Source organism: Sturnus vulgaris, chromosome 32, assembly GCF_052056855.1.
Source record: "Sturnus vulgaris isolate bStuVul1 chromosome 32, bStuVul1.hap1, whole genome shotgun sequence".
NCBI lineage: Eukaryota > Metazoa > Chordata > Aves > Passeriformes > Sturnidae > Sturnus > Sturnus vulgaris.
Genome location: NC_142274.1, coordinates 1 through 18748, shown reverse-complemented (window position 1 = coordinate 18748; position 18748 = coordinate 1). Strand labels below are relative to the sequence as shown.

Below are 18748 nucleotides of genomic sequence, written 5' to 3'. Positions count from 1 at the left end.
CCTCCCGCCCGTCCCCCCTCTCACCTCCGCCTCGACCAATCAGCGCTGGGGGGCGTGGCCTCGTCGGGGGGAGGGGGCGTGGCCTGGGGGACGGGGGGCGGGAGGGGTCATTCCGCGATCAGCTGCGGGAGCGCGGGGAGGTGAGGGGGGGGCGGCCAAAAGGACCCCCCCGGAGACCCCCCGGACCAAGGGACCCCCCCGAGACCCCCCCACGGGGAGGGGTCCCCCCTCAGGGGGTCCCATGGGGGTGGGGGAGTCCCCCGGGGGGGGGCTCCTCGTGGTCCTGGAGAAGTTTGTAGCGGTGGGGGGGCTCCCTTGGGGGGGGTCCCATGAGTTGGGGGGGGCCCTCAGGGGGGGTCTCAGAGGTCTGAGGGGGGTCCTGGGTGGTCTGGGAGTTTTGGGGGGGGGCCTGGACGAGGGGGGGAGGGTGAGGACAAGGGGTCACCCATGGGTGGGGGGGTCCCAAAGGGAGTTATTGGGGGGGGGCTGATATGGGGAGGGAACTTGGGTGGGGCTGCGGGGGATTCTGGGGGGGGTCCCGTGAGATTTGGGGGGGTCCTGAGGGGGTCTCGTGAGATTTGGGGGGGGTCCTCGTGGTGTTTGGGAGGGGTTAGGGGGTCATGGGCGGGGGTCCCATGGGTGAGGGAGGGTCCTGAAGGGGGTCCCGTGGGTGAGGGGGGTTCTGAGGGGGGGGCTCCTATTGGGGTGGGGGGCTACACACCGGAGACCCCCTCCCCCCCTTCCTTTCCAGCCCCTGTTTCGGGGCTGCCCCAAGTTTGGGGACCCCCCCCCCATGACTCCACCCTAATTTCAGGGGTCCTTTGCCCCCCCCCCCCCTCCATTTTTCAGTTCCTCTTCATTTTATTCCCCCCCCCATTTTTGGGGTCTCCCCCTCCCCCATTTTGGGGGTCCTCCCACAACCCCCCCCCCTCAATTTTGGCACCAATTCCCTCCCAGAACCACTTTTTTTTGGGGGGGTGGGGGGTGGTGGGGATTATCCCCTGACGTTTTGAGGGTCCCATTCGCCACCCCCTCATTTTGGGGGTCCCGTGACCTCTCTGTGAGCCCCCCCCCCCCCCCTCCCCAATTTTGGGGTCCCCCAGATGCCGCTGGCCCGCAGTGTGTCCGTGAGTTCCCTGCCGGGGCTGGAGGACTGGGGGGGTCCCGGCGCCCCCGACAATGTCGTGCTCTTCGAGGTGGCCTGGGAGGTGGCCAACAAAGGTGAGACCCCTCCCCAAAAAAAAACCAAACCCCAAAATCCCGTTGGGACCCTCCAGAATTCCCTTGGATCTCTGGGACCCCCCCAAAACTTCTCCTGAGCCCCCCACCCCGTGGAAATTTGGGGTCACCTGGAGCCCCTGGACCCCTCCCAGGTATCTGGGACCCCCAAATTCCTCCTGGACCCGCCCTGGATCCTCTCAGGCACCTGAGACCCCCCAAAAAAAACCTCCTAAAACTCCTGGGACCCCCCAAAACCCCTCCTGAGCCCCCCCAGACCCCTGAGACCCCCCCATGGACACCTGGGACCCCCCCCAAAAACCCCTCCTGAGCCCCCCCAGACCCCTGGGACCACCCCATGGACACCTGGAACCCCCCCGAAAACCCCTCCTGAGCCCCCCCAGACCCCTTGGACCAGCCTATGGACACCTGGGACCCCCAAAAAACCCCTCCTGAGCCCCCCCAGATTCCCCCCAGACCCCTGGGACCACCCCATGGACACCTGGGACCCCCCAAACGCCTCCTGGACCCCCCCCGGGACCCCCCAGATCCCTCCTGAGGCCCCCCCAGACACCTGCGGGACCCTCGGGACCCCCCCAACCCCCCCCCCCAAATTGATGCACTTTGGGATTTTGGGAGGGTCGTGGTCCCTCGGGGGTTAACGGGAGCCGCGGTGCATCCTGGGATACCCTGGGGCTTGGTCCAGCGCTTCTCGCGGGGCATTGTGGGAAACTCCTGCGCCCCGGGGCATCATGGGATGTCAGGGCATCACCGTGTCCCACAATGCACCGGGGCACGCCCCCCAGGAGGGGTTTTGGGGGGTCCCGGAGGGGTTTTGGGGGGTCCCGGAGGGGTTTTGGGGGGGGGGTCTCAGGTGTCTCTGAGCGGCTCTAGAGGGGTTTGGGGGGATCCCAGGTGTCCTGGAGACATTTTGGGGGTGCCAGGGTGGGCTCGGGGGGGATTTGGGGGGCCCCTGAGACCCCTCCTGACCCCTTTTTGGCCCCCCCCAAAATCGGGGGGTTCTTCACGGTGCTGCCCTACGGGTGATCCGTGGGGTCCCAGGTGTGGCCTGGGTTGGGATTTGGGGGTTCCCAGGTGCGCTGGATTTGGGGATTTGGGGGTTCCCAGGTGTCCAGGATTTGGATTTGGGGGTTCCCAGATATTTGGGGTGCCCCTCAGACCGCCCCCAACCCCATTTTCCGCCCCCCAACCGCAGTGGGGGGGATCTACACGGTGCTGCCCTATGGGTGACCCACAGAGTACAGGTGGGGCTTTGAGTCCCAGGTGTGTCCTGGGTGGGCTCAGGGGGTTCCCAGGTGCGCTGGATTGGGATTTGGGGGTTCCCAGGTATTTGGGGTACCCCTCAGACCCCCCCAACCCCATTTTTCACCCCCCAACCGCAGTGGGGGGGATCTACATGGTGCTGTTCTATGAGTGACCCACAGAGTGCAGGTGGGGTTCTGAGTCCCAGGTGTGTCCTGGATTTGGATTTGGGGGTTCCCAGGTGTCCAGGATTGGGATTTGGGGGTTCCCAGGTATTTGGGGTGTCCCTGAGACCCCCCCAACCCCATTTTTCACTCTCCAAACCCAATGGGGGGATCTACACGGTGCTGCCCTATGGGTGACCCACAAGGTGTGTGGGGGGTTTTGAGTCCCAGGTGTGTCCTGGATTGGGATTTGGGGGTTCCCAGGTATTTGGGGTGGGCTCAGGTATTCGGGGTGTTTTTGGGGTACCCCTCAGACCCCCCCCCAACCCCATTTTCCGCCCCCCAACCGCAGTGGGGGGGATCTACACGGTGCTGCTCTATGAGTGACCCACAGAGTGCAGGTGGGGTTTTGAGTCCCAGGTGTGTCCTGGGTGGGCTCAGGTATTCGGGGTGGTTTTGGGGTGCCTCTGAGACCCCCCCCAACCCCATTTTCCGCCCCCCAACCGCAGTGGGGGGGATCTACACGGTGCTGCTCTATGAGTGACCCACAGAGTGCAGGTGGGGTTTTGAGTCCCAGGTGTGTCCTGGAGGGGATTTGGAGGTTCCCAGGTATTTGGGGTACCCCTCAGACCCCCCCAACCCCATTTTCCGCCCCCCAACCGCAGTGGGGGGGATCTACACGGTGCTGCCCTATGGGTGACCCACAGAGTACAGGTGGGGTTTTCAGTCCCAGGTGTGTCCTGGGTGGGCTCAGGGGGTTCCCAGGTATTTGGGGTGCCCCTCAGACCCCCCCCAACCCCATTTTCCGCCCCCCAACCGCAGTGGGGGGGATCTACACGGTGCTGCAGACCAAGGCTCGGGTGACGGCCGATGAGTGGGGCGAGAGTTACGTGCTGGTGGGGCCCTACGTGGAGAGCAGCGTGCGCACACAGGTGGAGCTGCTGGAGCCCCCCCAGCCCGCCCTGCGCCGCACCTTGGCGGCCATGAACGCCCAGGGCTGCAAGGTGGGCACCTAGGGGACACCTGGGGGGCACCTGGGGGCACCTGGGGGGCAGTTATGGGGTCAGGGAATGAATTATGGGGTCAGGGATGGAGTTATGGGGTCAGCGGAATGGAGGATTTGGGGTCATCTGTAAAGCCAGGAATGCCCAGGGGTGCAAGGTGGGCACCTGGGGGACACCTGGGGGACACCTGGGGGCACCTGGGGGGCACCTGGGGGACACCTGGGGGGAGTTATGGGGTCAGGGAATGAGTTATGGGGTCAGGGAATGAGTTATGGGGTCAGGGGAATGGAGGATTTGGGGTCATCTGTAAAGCCAGGAATGCCCAGGGGTGCAAGGTGGGCACCTGGGGGCACCTGGGAGACACCTGGGGGGCAGTTATGGGGTCAGGGATGGAGTTATGGGGTCAGGGATGGATTTTTGGGGTCAGGGGGGGAGTTTTGGGGTCAGGGATGGATTTTTGGGGCCCCCCAGATTTTTGGGGACACCCCTGAGTTATGGGGGGGAGGAGATTTGGGGTCCTGGAGGGCTCCCAAATGTCCCCAAATGTCCCCGGGGGGGGTTGGGGACACCCAGACCTGGCGGCGCCCCCCCCCGCCCCTCCCCCCCCAGGCACGTGGGGTCTATTTTTAGCCCCCCCCGCCCCTCCCCCCCCTCAGCAAAGGTCAGGGCCGCCCCTCCCCCATCCCAAAAATGGGGTGGGGGCCCCTCCGGGGGGGGTCCCGACCTCCTTTTGGGGTCGTCTGTGGGGTTTTGGGGGGTCATTAATTCCCTTTTTAGGGTCATTTATTCCGTTTTTGGGGCCCTTAATTCAATTTTTGGGGGTAATCGTCCCGTTTTTAGGGTCGATTATCTCAATTTTAGGGTCTTTTATTCCCTTTTTAGGGTCTTTTATCCCATTTTTGGGGTCATTTATTCCATTTTTAGGGTCTCTTATCCCATTTTTAGGGTCGTTTATCCCATTTTGGGGTCATTTCTGCCGTTTTGGGGAATTTTATCAAATTTTTGAGGAGGTTTATCCTATTTTGGACGATTTTATTCCATTTTGAGGGAATTTTATCCCAATTTTGGGGAATTTTATCCCATTTTGGGGGAATTTTATCCGTTTTTTGGAGGATTTTATCCCGTATTGGGGAATTTTATCCCGATTTTGGATCATTTTAATCCCATTTTTGGGGACTTTTATCCAATTTTGGGGGTGCTAACCCAATTTTGGGGTTCTTAATTTTTTTTTAGGGACTCTCCCAGGGCATTTTGGGGTTCTGAGTGTTTGGGGACCCCCCCAAATTTTGGGGTTCAGGTGCATTTTGGGCATTCCCTGATGGAATTCACCCCAAAGAGGAGCTTTGGGATGTCCCTGGGATTTGGGATTTCCCGATTTTGGAGCCCTGGGATCCTCTCAGGAGCCGTTTTGGGGTTCTGAGTGTTTGGGGACCCCCCAAATTTTGGGGTTCAGGTGCATTTTGGGCATTTCTTCACGAGTATGACCCCAAAGGAGGAGCTTTGAGGTGACCCTGAGGTTTGAGATTTCCCAGTTTTGGGGCACAGACCGACCTGGGATCCTCTCAGGAGCCGTTTTGGGGTTCTGAGTGTTTGGGGACCCCCCAGATTTTGGGGTTCAGGTGCATTTTAGGCATTTCTTGATGGGGACGACCCCAAAGGGACTTTGGGGTGTCCCTGGGATTTGGGATTTCCCAATTTTGGAGCCCTGGGATCCTCTCAGGAGCCGTTTTGGGGTTCTGAGTGTTTGGGGACCCCCCAGATTTTGGGGTTCAGGTGCATTTTAGGCATTTCTTGATGGGGACGACCCCAAAGGGACTTTGGGGTGTCCCTGGGATTTGGGATTTCCCAATTTTGGAGCCCTGGGATCCTCTCAGGAGCCGTTTTGGGGTTCTGACACTTTGGGGACCCCCCCAAATTTTGGGGTTCAGGTGCATTTTGGGCATTTCTTCACGAGTATGACCCCAAAGGAGGAGCTTTGGGATGTCCCTGGGATTTGGGATTTCCCAATTTTGGAGCCCTGGGATCCTCTCAGGAGCCGTTTTGGGGTTCTGACACTTTGGGAACCCCCCCAAATTTTGGGGTTCAGGTGCATTTTGGGCGCTGGCTGATCGAGGGCAGCCCGGCCGTGGTGCTGCTGGACGTTGGGGCCACGGCCTGGAGCCTGGAGCGCTGGAAGGGCGAGCTCTGGGAGAGCTGCGCCATCGGCGTGCCCTGGTACGACCGCGAGGCCAACGACGCCGTCCTCTTCGGCTTCCTGGTGGCCTGGTTCCTGGGAGAGGTGAGTTTTGGGGTCACCTGTGCGGTTTGGGGGTCACCTGTGCGGTTTTGGGGTCCTTTAGGGTGTTTTGGGGTGGTTTTTGGGGTGCCCTGGTACGACCGCGAGGCCAACGACGCCGTCCTCTTCGGCTTCCTGGTGGCCTGGTTCCTGGGAGAGGTGAGCTTGGGGGTCACCTGTGGGGTTTTGGGGTCACCTGTGGGGTTTTGGGGTCCTTTGGGGTGGTTTTGGGATGGTTTTGGGGTGGTTTGGGGTGCCCTGGTATGACCGCGAGGCCAACGACGCCGTCCTCTTCGGGTTCCTGGTGGCCTGGTTCCTGGGAGAGGTGAGTTTGGGGGTCACCTGTGCGGTTTTGGGGTCACCTGTGCGGTTTTGGGGTCCTTTAGGGTGTTTTTGGGGGAGTTTGGGGTGGTTTTGGGGTGGTTTTGGGGTGCCCTGGTACGACCGCGAGGCCAACGACGCCGTCCTCTTCGGCTTCCTGGTGGCCTGGTTCCTGGGAGAGGTGAGTTTGGGGTCACCTGTGGGGTTTGGGGGTCACCTGTGCGGTTTTGGGGTCCTTTAGGGTGTTTTGGGGTGGTTTTGGGGCAGTTTTGGGGTGGTTTTGGGGTGCCCTGGTACGACCGCGAGGCCAACGACACCGTCCTCTTTGGGTTCCTGGGAGAGGTGAGCTTTGGGGTCACCTGTGGGGTTTTGGGGGTCACCTGTGTGGTTTTGGGGTCACCTGTGGGGTTTGGGGTGGTTTTGGGGGAGGTTGGGATGGTTTAGGGTGGTTTTTGGGATGGTTTTGGGGAGGTTTGGGGTGCCCTGGTGACACCTGGTCGCCCTGGGTGACCCCTGTGTGATACCTGGGTGACACCTGGTGACCCCTGGTGTGTCTTGGTGACCCCTGGGTGACCCCTGGGTGACACCTGGTGACACCTGGATGACACCTGGTCACCCTGGGTGACACCTGGATGATACCTGGGTCATACCTGGGGACACCTGGATGACACCTGGGTGACTCCTGGTTGCCCTGGGTGCCACCTGGTGCCACCTGGGTCATACCTGGTGACACTGGGTGACCCCTGTATGCCACCTGGTGCCACCTGGTCGCCCTGGGTGATACCTGGTGACCCCTGGGTGACACCTGGGTGATACCTGGTGACCTCTGGTGTCTCTCGGTGACCCCTGGGTGCCACCTGGGTGACATCTGGTGACACCTGGTCTCCCTGGGTGACACCTGGATGATACCTGGGTGCCACCTGGTGACACCTGGTGACACCTGGGTCATACCTGGTGACACTGGGTGACCCCTGGGTGACACCTGGTGACACATGGTGACACCTGGATGACACCTGGTCACCCTGGGTGACACCTGGATCATACCTGGGTCATACCTGGTGACACCTGGTCGCCCTGGGTGATACCTGGTGACACTGGGTGACCCCTGGGTGATACCGGGTGACACCTGGTGACCTCTGGTGTCTCTCGGTGACCCCTGGGTGCCACCTGGATGACACCTGGTCGCCCTGGGTGACACCTGGATGATACCTGGGTGCCACCTGGTGCCACCTGGTGACACCTGGTGACACCTGGGTCATACCTGGTGACACTGGGTGACCCCTGGGTGATACCTGGGTGACACCTGGTGACCTCTGGTGTCTCTCGGTGACCCCTGGGTGCCACCTGGGTGCCACCTGGGTGCCACCTGGTGACACCTGGTGACACCTGGGTCATACCTGGTGACCCCTGGGTGACACCTGGTGACACCTGGGTCATACCTGGTGACACTGGGTGACCCCTGGGTGATACCGGGTGACACCTGGTGACCTCTGGTGTCTCTCGGTGACCCCTGGGTGCCACCTGGGTGCCACCTGGATGACACCTGGGTGCCACCTGTGTTGCCACGTGCGTGGCGTGCAGTTTGCGGCGCAGAGCGAGGAGCGCCCGTTCATCGTGGGTCACTTCCACGAGTGGCTGGCGGGGCTGGGGCTGGTGCTGAGCCGGGCGCGGCGCCTCCCGGTGGCCACCATCTTCACCACGCACGCCACGCTGCTGGGCCGCTACCTGTGCGCCGGCAGCGTCGACTTCTACAACAACCTGCACAGCGTGAGTGCACCTCAAACACCTGGGGGGGTGGGATACACCTGGGGACACACCTGGGCACACCTGGGGTCATGGGTCAGTACCTGTGCGCCGGCAGCGTCGACTTCTACAACAACCTGCACAGCGTGAGTGCACCTGGACACACCTGGGGTACACCTGGGCACACCTGGGATACACCTGGACACACCTGGGGGGGGTGGGATACACCTGGGGACACACCTGAGCACACCTGGGGTCATGGGTCAGTACCTGTGCGCCGGCAGCGTCGACTTCTACAACAACCTGCACAGCGTGAGTGCACCTCAAACACCTGGGGTACACCTGGGATACACCTGGGTACACCTGGGATACACCTGGGGACACCTGGGATACACCTGGGCACACCTGGGTACACCTGGGATACACCTGGGGGGGTGGGATACACACCTGGGCACACCTGGGGTCATGGGTCAGTACCTGTGCGCCGGCAGCGTCGACTTCTACAACAACCTGCACAGCGTGAGTGCACCTGGGCACACCTGGGGGGGGTGGGATACACCTGGGGGGATGGGATACACACCTGGGACACACCTGAGCACACCTGGGGGGATGGGATACACACCTGGGGTCATGGGTCAGTACCTGTGCGCCAGCAGCGTCGACTTCTACAACAACCTGCACAGCGTGAGTGCACCTGGACACACCTGGGGTACACCTGGGCACACCTGGGATACACCTGGACACACCTGGGGGGGGTGGGATACACCTGGGGACACACCTGAGCACACCTGGGGTCATGGGTCAGTACCTGTGCGCCGGCAGCGTCGACTTCTACAACAACCTGCACAGCGTGAGTGCACCTGGATACACCTGGGGTACACCTGGGCACACCTGGGGACACCTGGGATACACCTGGGGGGGGTGGGATACACCTGGGGACACACCTGAGCACACCTGGGGTCATGGGTCAGTACCTGTGCGCCGGCAGCGTCGACTTCTACAACAACCTGCACAGCGTGAGTGCACCTCAAACACCTGGGACACACCTGGGCACACCTGGGGGGGTGGGATACACACCTGGGCACACACCTGGGGGGCTGGGACACACCTGGGGGGCTGGGATACACACGTGAGATACACCTGGGCACACCTGGGATACACCTGGGGGGGTGGGATACACCTGGGATACACCTGGGGGGATGGGATACACACCTGGGCACACACCTGGGGGGCTGGGACACACCTGGGGGGCTGGGGGGGGACACACCTGGGACTCACCTTGTGGGTCAGGGACACACCTGGGGGCATGGGGCCGCACCTGGGGACACACCTGGCAATGTGGGGACACACCTGGAAAGATCAGGGAAACACCTGGGCTCACCTGAGAGCATCCTGGGGACATGGGGACACACCTGGGCGTACCTGGACATTCCTGGGGATGTGGGGACACACCTGGAGACATCAGGGACATACCTGGGTATGTCAGGGACACACCTGGGGACACACCTGGGTCAGTACCTGTGCACGGGGAGCCGGGATTTCTGCAGCAACCACAGGTGAGTCACACCTGGGGACACACCTGGGGGTCAGGACTCACTGTGGGGTTTTGGGTGGGCCCAGGTGACCCCCAGGTGAGCTCAGGTGTGTCACGTCCCCAGTTTGACATGGACAAAGAGGCAGGTGAATGGTTGGGGGGTGTCTCAGGTGTGTCCAGGTGAGCTCAGGTGTAGCAGGGAGGGGCAGGGGGGGATCCCAGGTGAGCTCAGGTGGTCTCAGATGACCCCCAGGTGACCCCCAGGTGTGTCGTGTCCCCAGTTTGACGTGGACAAGGAGGCAGGTGAGCGCCAGATCTACCACAGGTACTGCCTGGAGCGCGCGGTCCGCTCACTGCGCCCACGTGCTCACCACCGTGTCCCACGTGACCGCCGCCGAGGCCGAGCACCTGCTCAAACGCAAACCAGGTGGGACCCCGGACTCACCTGGGCACCCCAGAACTCACCTGGGCACCCCAAAATCCCACCTGAGCACGCCCAGACTCAGGGCACCCCGAAATCCCCCCCCAAAATCCCAGCCCTGTCATCACAGCCAAGACCAAGAACCTGCTCAGGTGAGACCCCCAAAACTCACCTGGGCACCCCAGAACTCACCTGAGCACCCCCAGACTCAGGGCATCCCAAAATCCGCCCCCCAAAATCTCCAAAGTCCCACCTGTCACTGCAGCCGAGGCCGAGCACCTGCTCAGGTGAGACCCCCAAAACTCACCTGGGCACCCCAAAATCCCAAACCCCCAAAATCCCAGCCCTGTCACTGCAGCCGAGGCCGAGCACCTGCTCAGGTACAATCCAGGTGTGCACGAGCAGCTCTGGTGGGACCCCAAAAACACTCAAAAAAAAATCCTAAAAATTCACCCCCCAAAAATATCCCAAAATCCACCCCAAAAAAATCCCAAAATCCGCCCTAAAAATACCCCCAAAAATATCCCAAAAATATCCCAAAATCCACCCCAAAATATCCCAAAACATCCCAAAATCCACCCCAAAATATCCCAAAACATCCCAAAATCCACCCCAAGAAATCCCCAAAATATCCCAAAATCCACCCAAAAATATCTCAAAATATCCCAAAAATCCGCCCCAAAATATCCCAAAAATCCACCCAAAAATCCCCCAAAATCCAGAAATTTTGGGGATTGGGAATTTGGGGGTTCCAAGGATTTTTTTGGGGGGGGGTCTCGGGGATTTTGGGGTCCCCTTGACCCCCCCCCGGACCCCAAAATCCTGATGGACCCCTCCCCAAAATCCTTGAGGGTTTCCAGGGTGGGATTTGGGATTTGGGATTCGGGATTCGGGGATTTTGGGGATCAGGGATTTTGGGGATTCCAAGGATTTTTTTGGGGGGGGGTCTCGGGGATTTTGGGGTCCCCCTGACCCCCCCCAGGACCCCAAAATCCTGATGGACCCCTCCCCCAAATCCTTCAACCCCAAAAATCCTCGCGGGGTTCTGGGGTGGGATTTGGGATTGGGGATTCGGGAATTTTGGGGATTGGGGATTTTGGGGGTTCCAAGCATTTTTTTGGGGGGGGTCTCGGGAATTTTGGGGTCCCCCTGATCCCCTCAGACCCCAAAATCCTGATGGACCCCTCCCCAAAATCCTTGAGGGTTTCCAGGGTGGGATTTGGGATTTGGGAATTTTGGGGATTGGGGATTTTGGGGGTTCCAAGGATTTTTTTGGGGTGGGTCTCGGGAATTTTGGGGTCCCCTTGACCCCCCCCCAGGACCCCAAAATCCTGATGGACCCCTCCCCAAAATCCTTCAACCCCAAAAATCCTCGCGGGGTTCTGGGGTGGGATTTGGGATTCAGGGATTTGGGGGATTTGGGGAATTGGGAATTTGGGGGTTCCAAGGATTTTTTTGGGGGGGGGTCTCGGGGATTTTGGGGTCCCCCTGACCCCCCCGGGACCCCCCCCCCAGACCTGGTGACCCCCAACGGGCTGAACGTGCGGAAATTCTCGGCCATGCACGAATTCCAGAACCTGCACGCCCAGAGCAAGGCCCGAGTGCAGGAGTTCGTCAGGGGCCACTTCTACGGGTCAGTGACCCCAAAAGGGACCCCAAAAACCCGAATGGGACCCCAAAAATCCCAAAGGGAGCCCAAAAACCCGAATGGGACCCCAAAAACCTCAATGGGACCCCAAAAACCCGAATGGGACCCCAAAAACCCGAATGGGACCCCAAAAATCCCAAAGGGAGCCCAAAAACCCGAATGGGACCCCAAAAACCTCAATGGGACCCTAAAACCCCGAATGGGACCCCAAAAATCCCAAAGGGAGCCCAAAAACCCGAATGGGACCCCAAAAACCCGAATGGGACCCCAAAAATCCCAAAGGGACCCCAAAAATCCCAAAGGGAGCCCAAAACCCCGAATGGGACCCCAAAAACGGGGATGGGACCCCAAAAACCCCAAAAGGGAGCCCAAAAACCCAAAGGGAGCCCAAAAACCCAGGTGGGACCCCAAAAGGGACCCAAAAACCACAAAAGGGAGCCCAAAATCCCTGAATGGGACCCCAAAAGGGAGCCCAAAACCCCAAAAACCCCAAAAGGGAGCCCAAAAGCCCGAATGGGACCCTAAAACTCCAAAAGGGAGCCCAAAAACCCCGAACGGGAGCCCAAAAACCTCAACAGGGACCCCAAAAACCCCCAAAACCCCAAAAGGGACCCCAAAAACCCCGAAAGGGACCCCAAAACCCTGAACGGGAGCCCAAATCACAAAAGGGATCCTAAATGTTTTGGGGTGGTTTTGGGGTTCCCCAGGTGTGTTTTTGGGGATATTTTGGGGTTCCCCAGGTGGGTTTTTGGGGATATTTTGGGGTGTTTTGGGATGGTTTTGGGGGTTCCCCGGTGTTTTTGAGGTTCCCAGGTGTTTCTGGGATGTTTTTTGGGGTGTTTTTTGGGGTGGTTTTGGGGTGTTTTGGGGGTATTTTGGGGTGTTTTTGGGGTTCCCCGGTGGTTTTGGGGTTCCCCAGGTGTGTTTCTGGGGGTGTTTTGGGGTTCCCCAGGTGTGTTTTTGGGGGTATTTTGGGGTGTTTTGGGGTGTTTTTGGGGTTCCCCGGTGGTTTTGGGGTTCCCCAGGTGTTTTTGGGTTCCCCAGGTGTGTTTCTGGGGATATTTTGGGGTTCCCCAGGTGTGTTTTGGGGTGCTCAGGTGAGTTCTCCCCGCAGACACCTGGATTTTGACCTGGACAAGACTCTGTTCTTCTTCATCGCCGGCCGTTACGAATTCTCCAACAAAGGCGCCGACATTTTCCTGGAGGCGCTGGCCAGGCTCAACTACCTGCTGAGGGTGACACACCTGGGACACCTGGGGACAGCTGGGGACACCTGGGGACACCTGGGACACACCTGGGACACCTGGGGACACCTGGGACACCTGGGGACATTGGGGACACCTGGGACACCTGGGACAGCTGGGGACAGATGGGACACCTGGGGACAGATGGGACACACCTGGGACACCTGGGACACAGCTGGGACACAGCTGGGACACCTGGGGACAGCTGGGACACCTGGGACACACCTGGGACACCTGGGGACAATGGGGATACACCTGGCACACCTGGGCACACCTGGGACACACCTGGGACACCTGGGGACAGCTGGGGACAATGGGGACACACCTGGGACACACCTGGGGACAGCTGGAACACACCTGGGACACCTGGGGACACCTGGGGACAGCTGGGGACAATGGGGACACACCTGGGACACACCTGGGACACACCTGGGGACACCTGGGGACACCTGGGGACAGCTGGGGACAGCTGGGACACCTGGGGACACCTGGGACACACCTGGGACACACCTGGGACACCTGGGACACTTGGGACACCTGGGACACCTGGGGACAATGGGGACACACCTGGGACACCTGGGGACACACCTGGGGACACACCTGGGGACACCTGGGGACAGATGGGACACACCTGGGACACACCTGGGGGACACCTGGGACACACCTGGGGACAATGGGGACACACCTGGGCACACCTGGGACACACCTGGGACACCTGGGGACAGATGGGACACACCTGGGACACACCTGGGAACAGCTGGGACACTGGGGGACACCTGGGGACAGCTGGGACACCTGGGGGACAATGGGGACACACCTGGGGACACCTGGGGGACACTTGAGGACAATGGAGATACCTGGGAATACCTGGGGACACCTGAGTGACAGGGGGGACATTTGTGACCCCCCCAGGTGACATTTTGGCCCCCCAGGTGACATTTTGTGACCCCCCCAGGTGACATTTGTGACCTCCAGGTGACATTTGAGGCCCCCCAGGTGACATTTGTGACCCCCCCAGGTGACATTTTGTGACCCCCCGGGTGACATTTGGCCCCCCCAGATGACATTTGAGGCCCCCCCAGGTGACATTTGGCCCCCCCAGGTGACATTTGAGGCCCCCCAGGTGACATTTGTGCCCCGCAGGTGAATGGCAGCGAGGTGACAGTGGTGGCATTTTTCATCATGCCAGCCAGGACCAACAACTTCAACGTGGAGTCGCTCAAGGGCCAGGCCGTGCGCAAGCAGCTCTGGTGGGACCCCAAAATAGCCCAAAATAGCCCAAAAATACCCCCCAAAATACCCCAAAAATATCCCAAAATAACCCCAAAAATATCCCCAAAAATGCCCCAAAATAGCCCAAAAATATCCCCAAAAATATCCCCAAAATATCCCCAAAAATAACCCAAAATAACCCCAAAAATATCCCCAAAATAGCCCAAAAATAACCCAAAAATATCCCCAAAATAACCCCAAAAATAACCCAAAAATGCCCCAAAATATCCCCAAAAATAACCCAAAATAACCCCAAAAATATCCCCAAAATAACCCCAAAATATCCCCAAAATAACCCCAAAATAGCCCAAAAATATCCCCAAAATATCCTAAAAATATCCCCAAAAATATCCCCAAAAATACCCCAAAATATCCCAGAAATATTCCCAAAATAACCCCAAAATAACCCCAAAATAATCCAAAAATAACCCAAAATATCCCAAAAATATCCCCAAAAATATCCCCAAAATATCCCCAAAAATAACCCAAAAATAACCCAAAAATATCCCAAAAATATGCCAAAAATATCCCAAAAAATATCCCAAAATAGCCCAAAAATAACCCCAAAATAACCCCAAAAATATCCCAAAAATATCCCAAAAATAACCAAAAATAACCCCAAAATATCCCCAAAATAACCCCAAAATATCCCCAAAAATAACCCAAAATAACCCCCAAAATAACCCAAAATAGCCCAAAATAACCCAAAATAACCCCAAAAATGCCCCAAAATAGCCCAAAATATCCCCAAAAATAACCCCAAAAAATAGCCCAAAATAACCCCAAAAATATCCCCAAAAATACCCCAAAATAACCCAAAATAACCCCAAAAATATCCCAAAAATATCCCCAAAATATCCCAGAAATATCCCAAAAATAACCCCAAAATATCCCCAAAATATCCTAAAAATATCCCCAAAATATCCCCAAAAATAACCCAAAATAGCCCAAAAATATTCCCAAAATATCCCAGAAATATCCCCGAAATATCCTAAAAATATCCCCAAAATATCCCCAAAAATAACCCAAAATATCCCAGAAATATCCCCAAAATAACCCCAAAATATCCACAAAAATATCCCAAAAATATCCCCAAAATGTGACCAAAATATCACCAAAATATTCCCAAAAATAACCCCAAAATATCCCAAAAATATCCCAAAAATATCCCAAAAATATCCCAAAAAGCAAAAAAATCCGGCCTCAAATCCACCCAAAAATACCCCAAAAATCCACCCAAAAATACCCCAAAAATCCCCAAAAATTCACCCAAAAATCACTCAGGAATTCCCAAACCCCATAAACCCCCCCAAGGATCCCCTAAAACCCCCCAGGGACCCCCCAAAAATCCCCCAAAGACCCTAAAATCCACCCTGGGGACCCCAAAAATCCCCCAAGGACCCCCCAAAAATCCCCCAAAGACCCCAAAATCCACCCTGGGGACCCCAAAAATCCCTCAGGACCCCCCAAAATCTCCCCAAAATCCCCCCAAAAAACCACCCAAGAACTCCAAAACCCCCCAAAAAACCCCCAGGGACCCTCCCCAAAACCCCATAAACCCCCCAAGGATCCTCTAAAACCCCCCAGGACCCCCCAAAAATCCCCCAAGGACCCCAAAATCCACGCTGGGGACCCCAAAAATCCCCCAAAGACCCCAAAATCCACCCTGGGGACCCCAAAAATCCCCCCAAATTCTGACCCCCCCCCCCACAGGGACACGGCCAACGCCGTGAAGGAGAAATTCGGGAAGAAGCTCTACGAGTCTCTGCTCGTGTAAGAACCCCCCAAAAAAAAACCCCAAAAAAATCCCAAAAAATTTTGGGGGACCCCTGTGGGTTGGGAGGGGTCTCCTGACCCTCCCCTGCCCCCCAAAAAAATTCCAGGGGGAACCTCCCGGACATGAACAAGATGCTGGACAGGGAGGATTTCACCATGATGAAGAGGGCGATCTTCGCCACGCAGGTGCTTTTTTTTGGGGGGCTGGGACCCCCTTTTTGGGGGCTGGGACCCCCTTTTGGGGGGTGGGACCCCCTTTTTGGGGGGCTGGGACCCTTTTTTTAGGGGCTGGGAGCCTTTTTTGGGGGGCTGGGACCCCACGTTTTGGCATCTGGGACCCCTTTTTTAGGGGGTGAGATCCTTTTTTGGATCTGGGACCCCATTTTTGGGGGGGTTGACCCTTTTTTGGGGGGTGGGACCCCCTTTTTGGGGGGCTGGGACCCCTTTTTGGGGGTGGATCCCCTTTTTGGGGGGGTTTGACCCTCTTTTGGGGGGTGGGACCTCTTTTTAGGGGGGTGGGACCCTTTTGGGGGGCTGGGACCCCATTTGTGGGGATTTGATCCTTTTTTGGGGGCTAGGATCCCCTTTTTTGGGGGGCTGGGACCCCACATTTTGGCATCTGGGACCCCCTTTTTGGGATCTGGGACCCCTTTTTTTAGGGGGTGAGATCCTTTTTGGGGGGTGGGACTCCCTTTTTTTGGGGTCTGGGACCCCATTTTTGGGGGGGTTTGACCCTTTTTTGGGGGGTGGGATCCCCTTTTTTGGGGGGGTTGACCCTTTTTTGGAAACCTGAGACCCCTTTTTTAGGGGACTGGGACCCAGTTTTTGGGGGGGAAGATTTAGGGGGTTCCTGGTGCCTTTTTGGGGTGAAAATTTGGGAAATAGGGCGGGAATTTGAGTCTTTTGGGTGCCGATTTTTGGGGATAAAAAGATTTTGGGGGTCCTGGGTGTCCCTTTTTTGGGGTGGGGGGACAATTATGGGTCCTGGGTCCCCCCTTTGTATTTGGGAAGATTTTGGGGGTCCTGGTGCCTTTTTGGGGTAAAAATTTGAGGACAAGAACTGGAATTTGGTGCTCCTGGGTGCCGATTTTTGGGGGATAAAAAAGGTTTGGGGGTTCCTGGGTGTCCCTTTTTTGGGGTGTGGGGACAATTAAGGGGTCCCCCATTTTTTGGGAAAGATTTTGGGGTATTTCTCCCTTTTTGGGGTGAAAATTTGAGGACAAGAACTGGAATTTGATGCTCCTGGGTGCCGATTTTTGGGGGGTAGTGAAGATTTTGGGGGTTCCTTGGTGCCGATTTTTGGGGACAAAAAATTTTTGGGGGGTTCCTGGGTGTCCCTTTTTTGGGTGTGGGACAATTAAGGGGTCCCCATTTTTGGGGAAGATTTTGGGGTATTTCTCCCTTTTTGGGGTGAAAATTTGGGGAATAGGGTGGAATTTGATGCTCCTGGGTGCCGATTTTTGGGGATAAAAAAGATTTTGGGGGTTCCTTGGTGCCGTTTTTTCGGGGACAAAAAAATTTTGGGGGGTTCCTGGGTGTCCCTTTTTCGGGGTGGGGGTGGATTTGGGGGTCCTGACCCCCCCCCAAATCCCGTTTGCAGCGCCAGTCGTTCCCCCCCGTGTGCACACACAACATGCTGGACGACGCCACCGACCCCATCCTGACCACGATCCGCAGGATCGGCCTCTTCAACAGCAGCAACGACAGGGTTAAGGTGACATTGGGGACATTTGGGGACACCTGGGGACACCTGGGGGCATTGAGGGACACGTGGGGACATCGGGGGACACGTGGGACATCGGGGATGTGGGGTTTGGGGGGTTTGGGGGGTTTCAGTGGGGTTTGGGGGTTTTGGGCCTCTTCAACAGCAGCAACGACAGGGTTAAGGTGACACTGGGGACACCTGGGGACACCTGGGGACATTGGGGGACATTTGGGGACATTGAGGGACACGTGGGGACATCGGGGGATGTGGGGTTTGGGGGGTTTGGGGGGGTTTTGGGCCTCTTCAACAGCAGCAACGACAGGGTCAAGGTGACATTGGGGACATTTGGGGACACCTGGGACACCTGGGGACATTGAGGGACACGTGGGGACATCGGGGGATGTGGGGTTTGGGGCGTTTGGGGGGTTTTGGGCCTCTTCAACAGCAGCAACGACAGGGTCAAGGTGGCTCTGGGACATTTGGGGACACCTGGGGACACCTGGGGGCATTGAGGGGCACGTGGGGACATCGGGGGATGTGGGGTTTGGGGGGTTTGGGGTTTTTTTGGGGGGTTTTTGGGGGGTCTGCAGGGAGGGATTTGGGTTCCAGGAAGGGAATTTTGAGGCCGAGGGAATATTTTGGGGTGAAGGGGGCGGGGGGAATTTGGGATTTTGGGGTCCCGAGCAGGATTTTGGTGTTCTGGGCTGGAATTTCGGGGTCCAGCTCAGGATTTTGGGTCCAGAGCAGGATTTTGGGTTCTGGGCTGGGAATTTCGGGATCCAGTGCAGGATTTCGGGGTTCTGGAGGGAATTTCGGGGTCCAGAGCAGAATTTTGTGGTTTTAGGGTGGGAATTTCAGCGTCCAGCTCAGGATTTTGGGGTCCCGAGCAGGATTTTGGGTTCTGGGGATGGGAATTTCAGAGTTCTGGGCTGGGAATTTCGGGGTCCCGAGCAGGATTTTGGGTCTGGGGCTGGGAATTTCAGGGTCCAGCACAGGATTTCGGGGTCCAGCACAGGATTTTGGGTTCTGGGATGGGAATTTCAGGGTCCAGCACAGGATTTCGGGGTCCAGCACAGGATTTCGGGGTTCACACCCCCGTTTCCCCTGGCAGATCATCTTCCACCCCGAGTTCCTGTCCTCCACCAGCCCCCTCCTGCCCA

At 57.8% G+C, this 18748-nt stretch overlaps 1 protein-coding gene across 1 annotated transcript; it reads left to right on the top strand.

The window, feature by feature from the left end:
- Window positions 1-85: 85 nt before the first annotated feature.
- On the top strand, window positions 86-18744 carry LOC106864205 (glycogen [starch] synthase, muscle-like; the record flags this gene model as incomplete). The annotated part of the gene is given in 14 exon segments (XM_088154834.1): window positions 86-140; window positions 1104-1221; window positions 3468-3649; window positions 5736-5927; window positions 7827-8012; window positions 9804-9866; window positions 9868-9949; window positions 11459-11576; window positions 12706-12826; window positions 13979-14085; window positions 15821-15880; window positions 15991-16069; window positions 17484-17597; window positions 18700-18744. Coding segments are annotated over 13 exon segments (1467 nt in total), but the record flags the coding sequence as incomplete, so codon positions are not given.
- Between the last annotated feature and the right edge of the window lie 4 nt (window positions 18745-18748).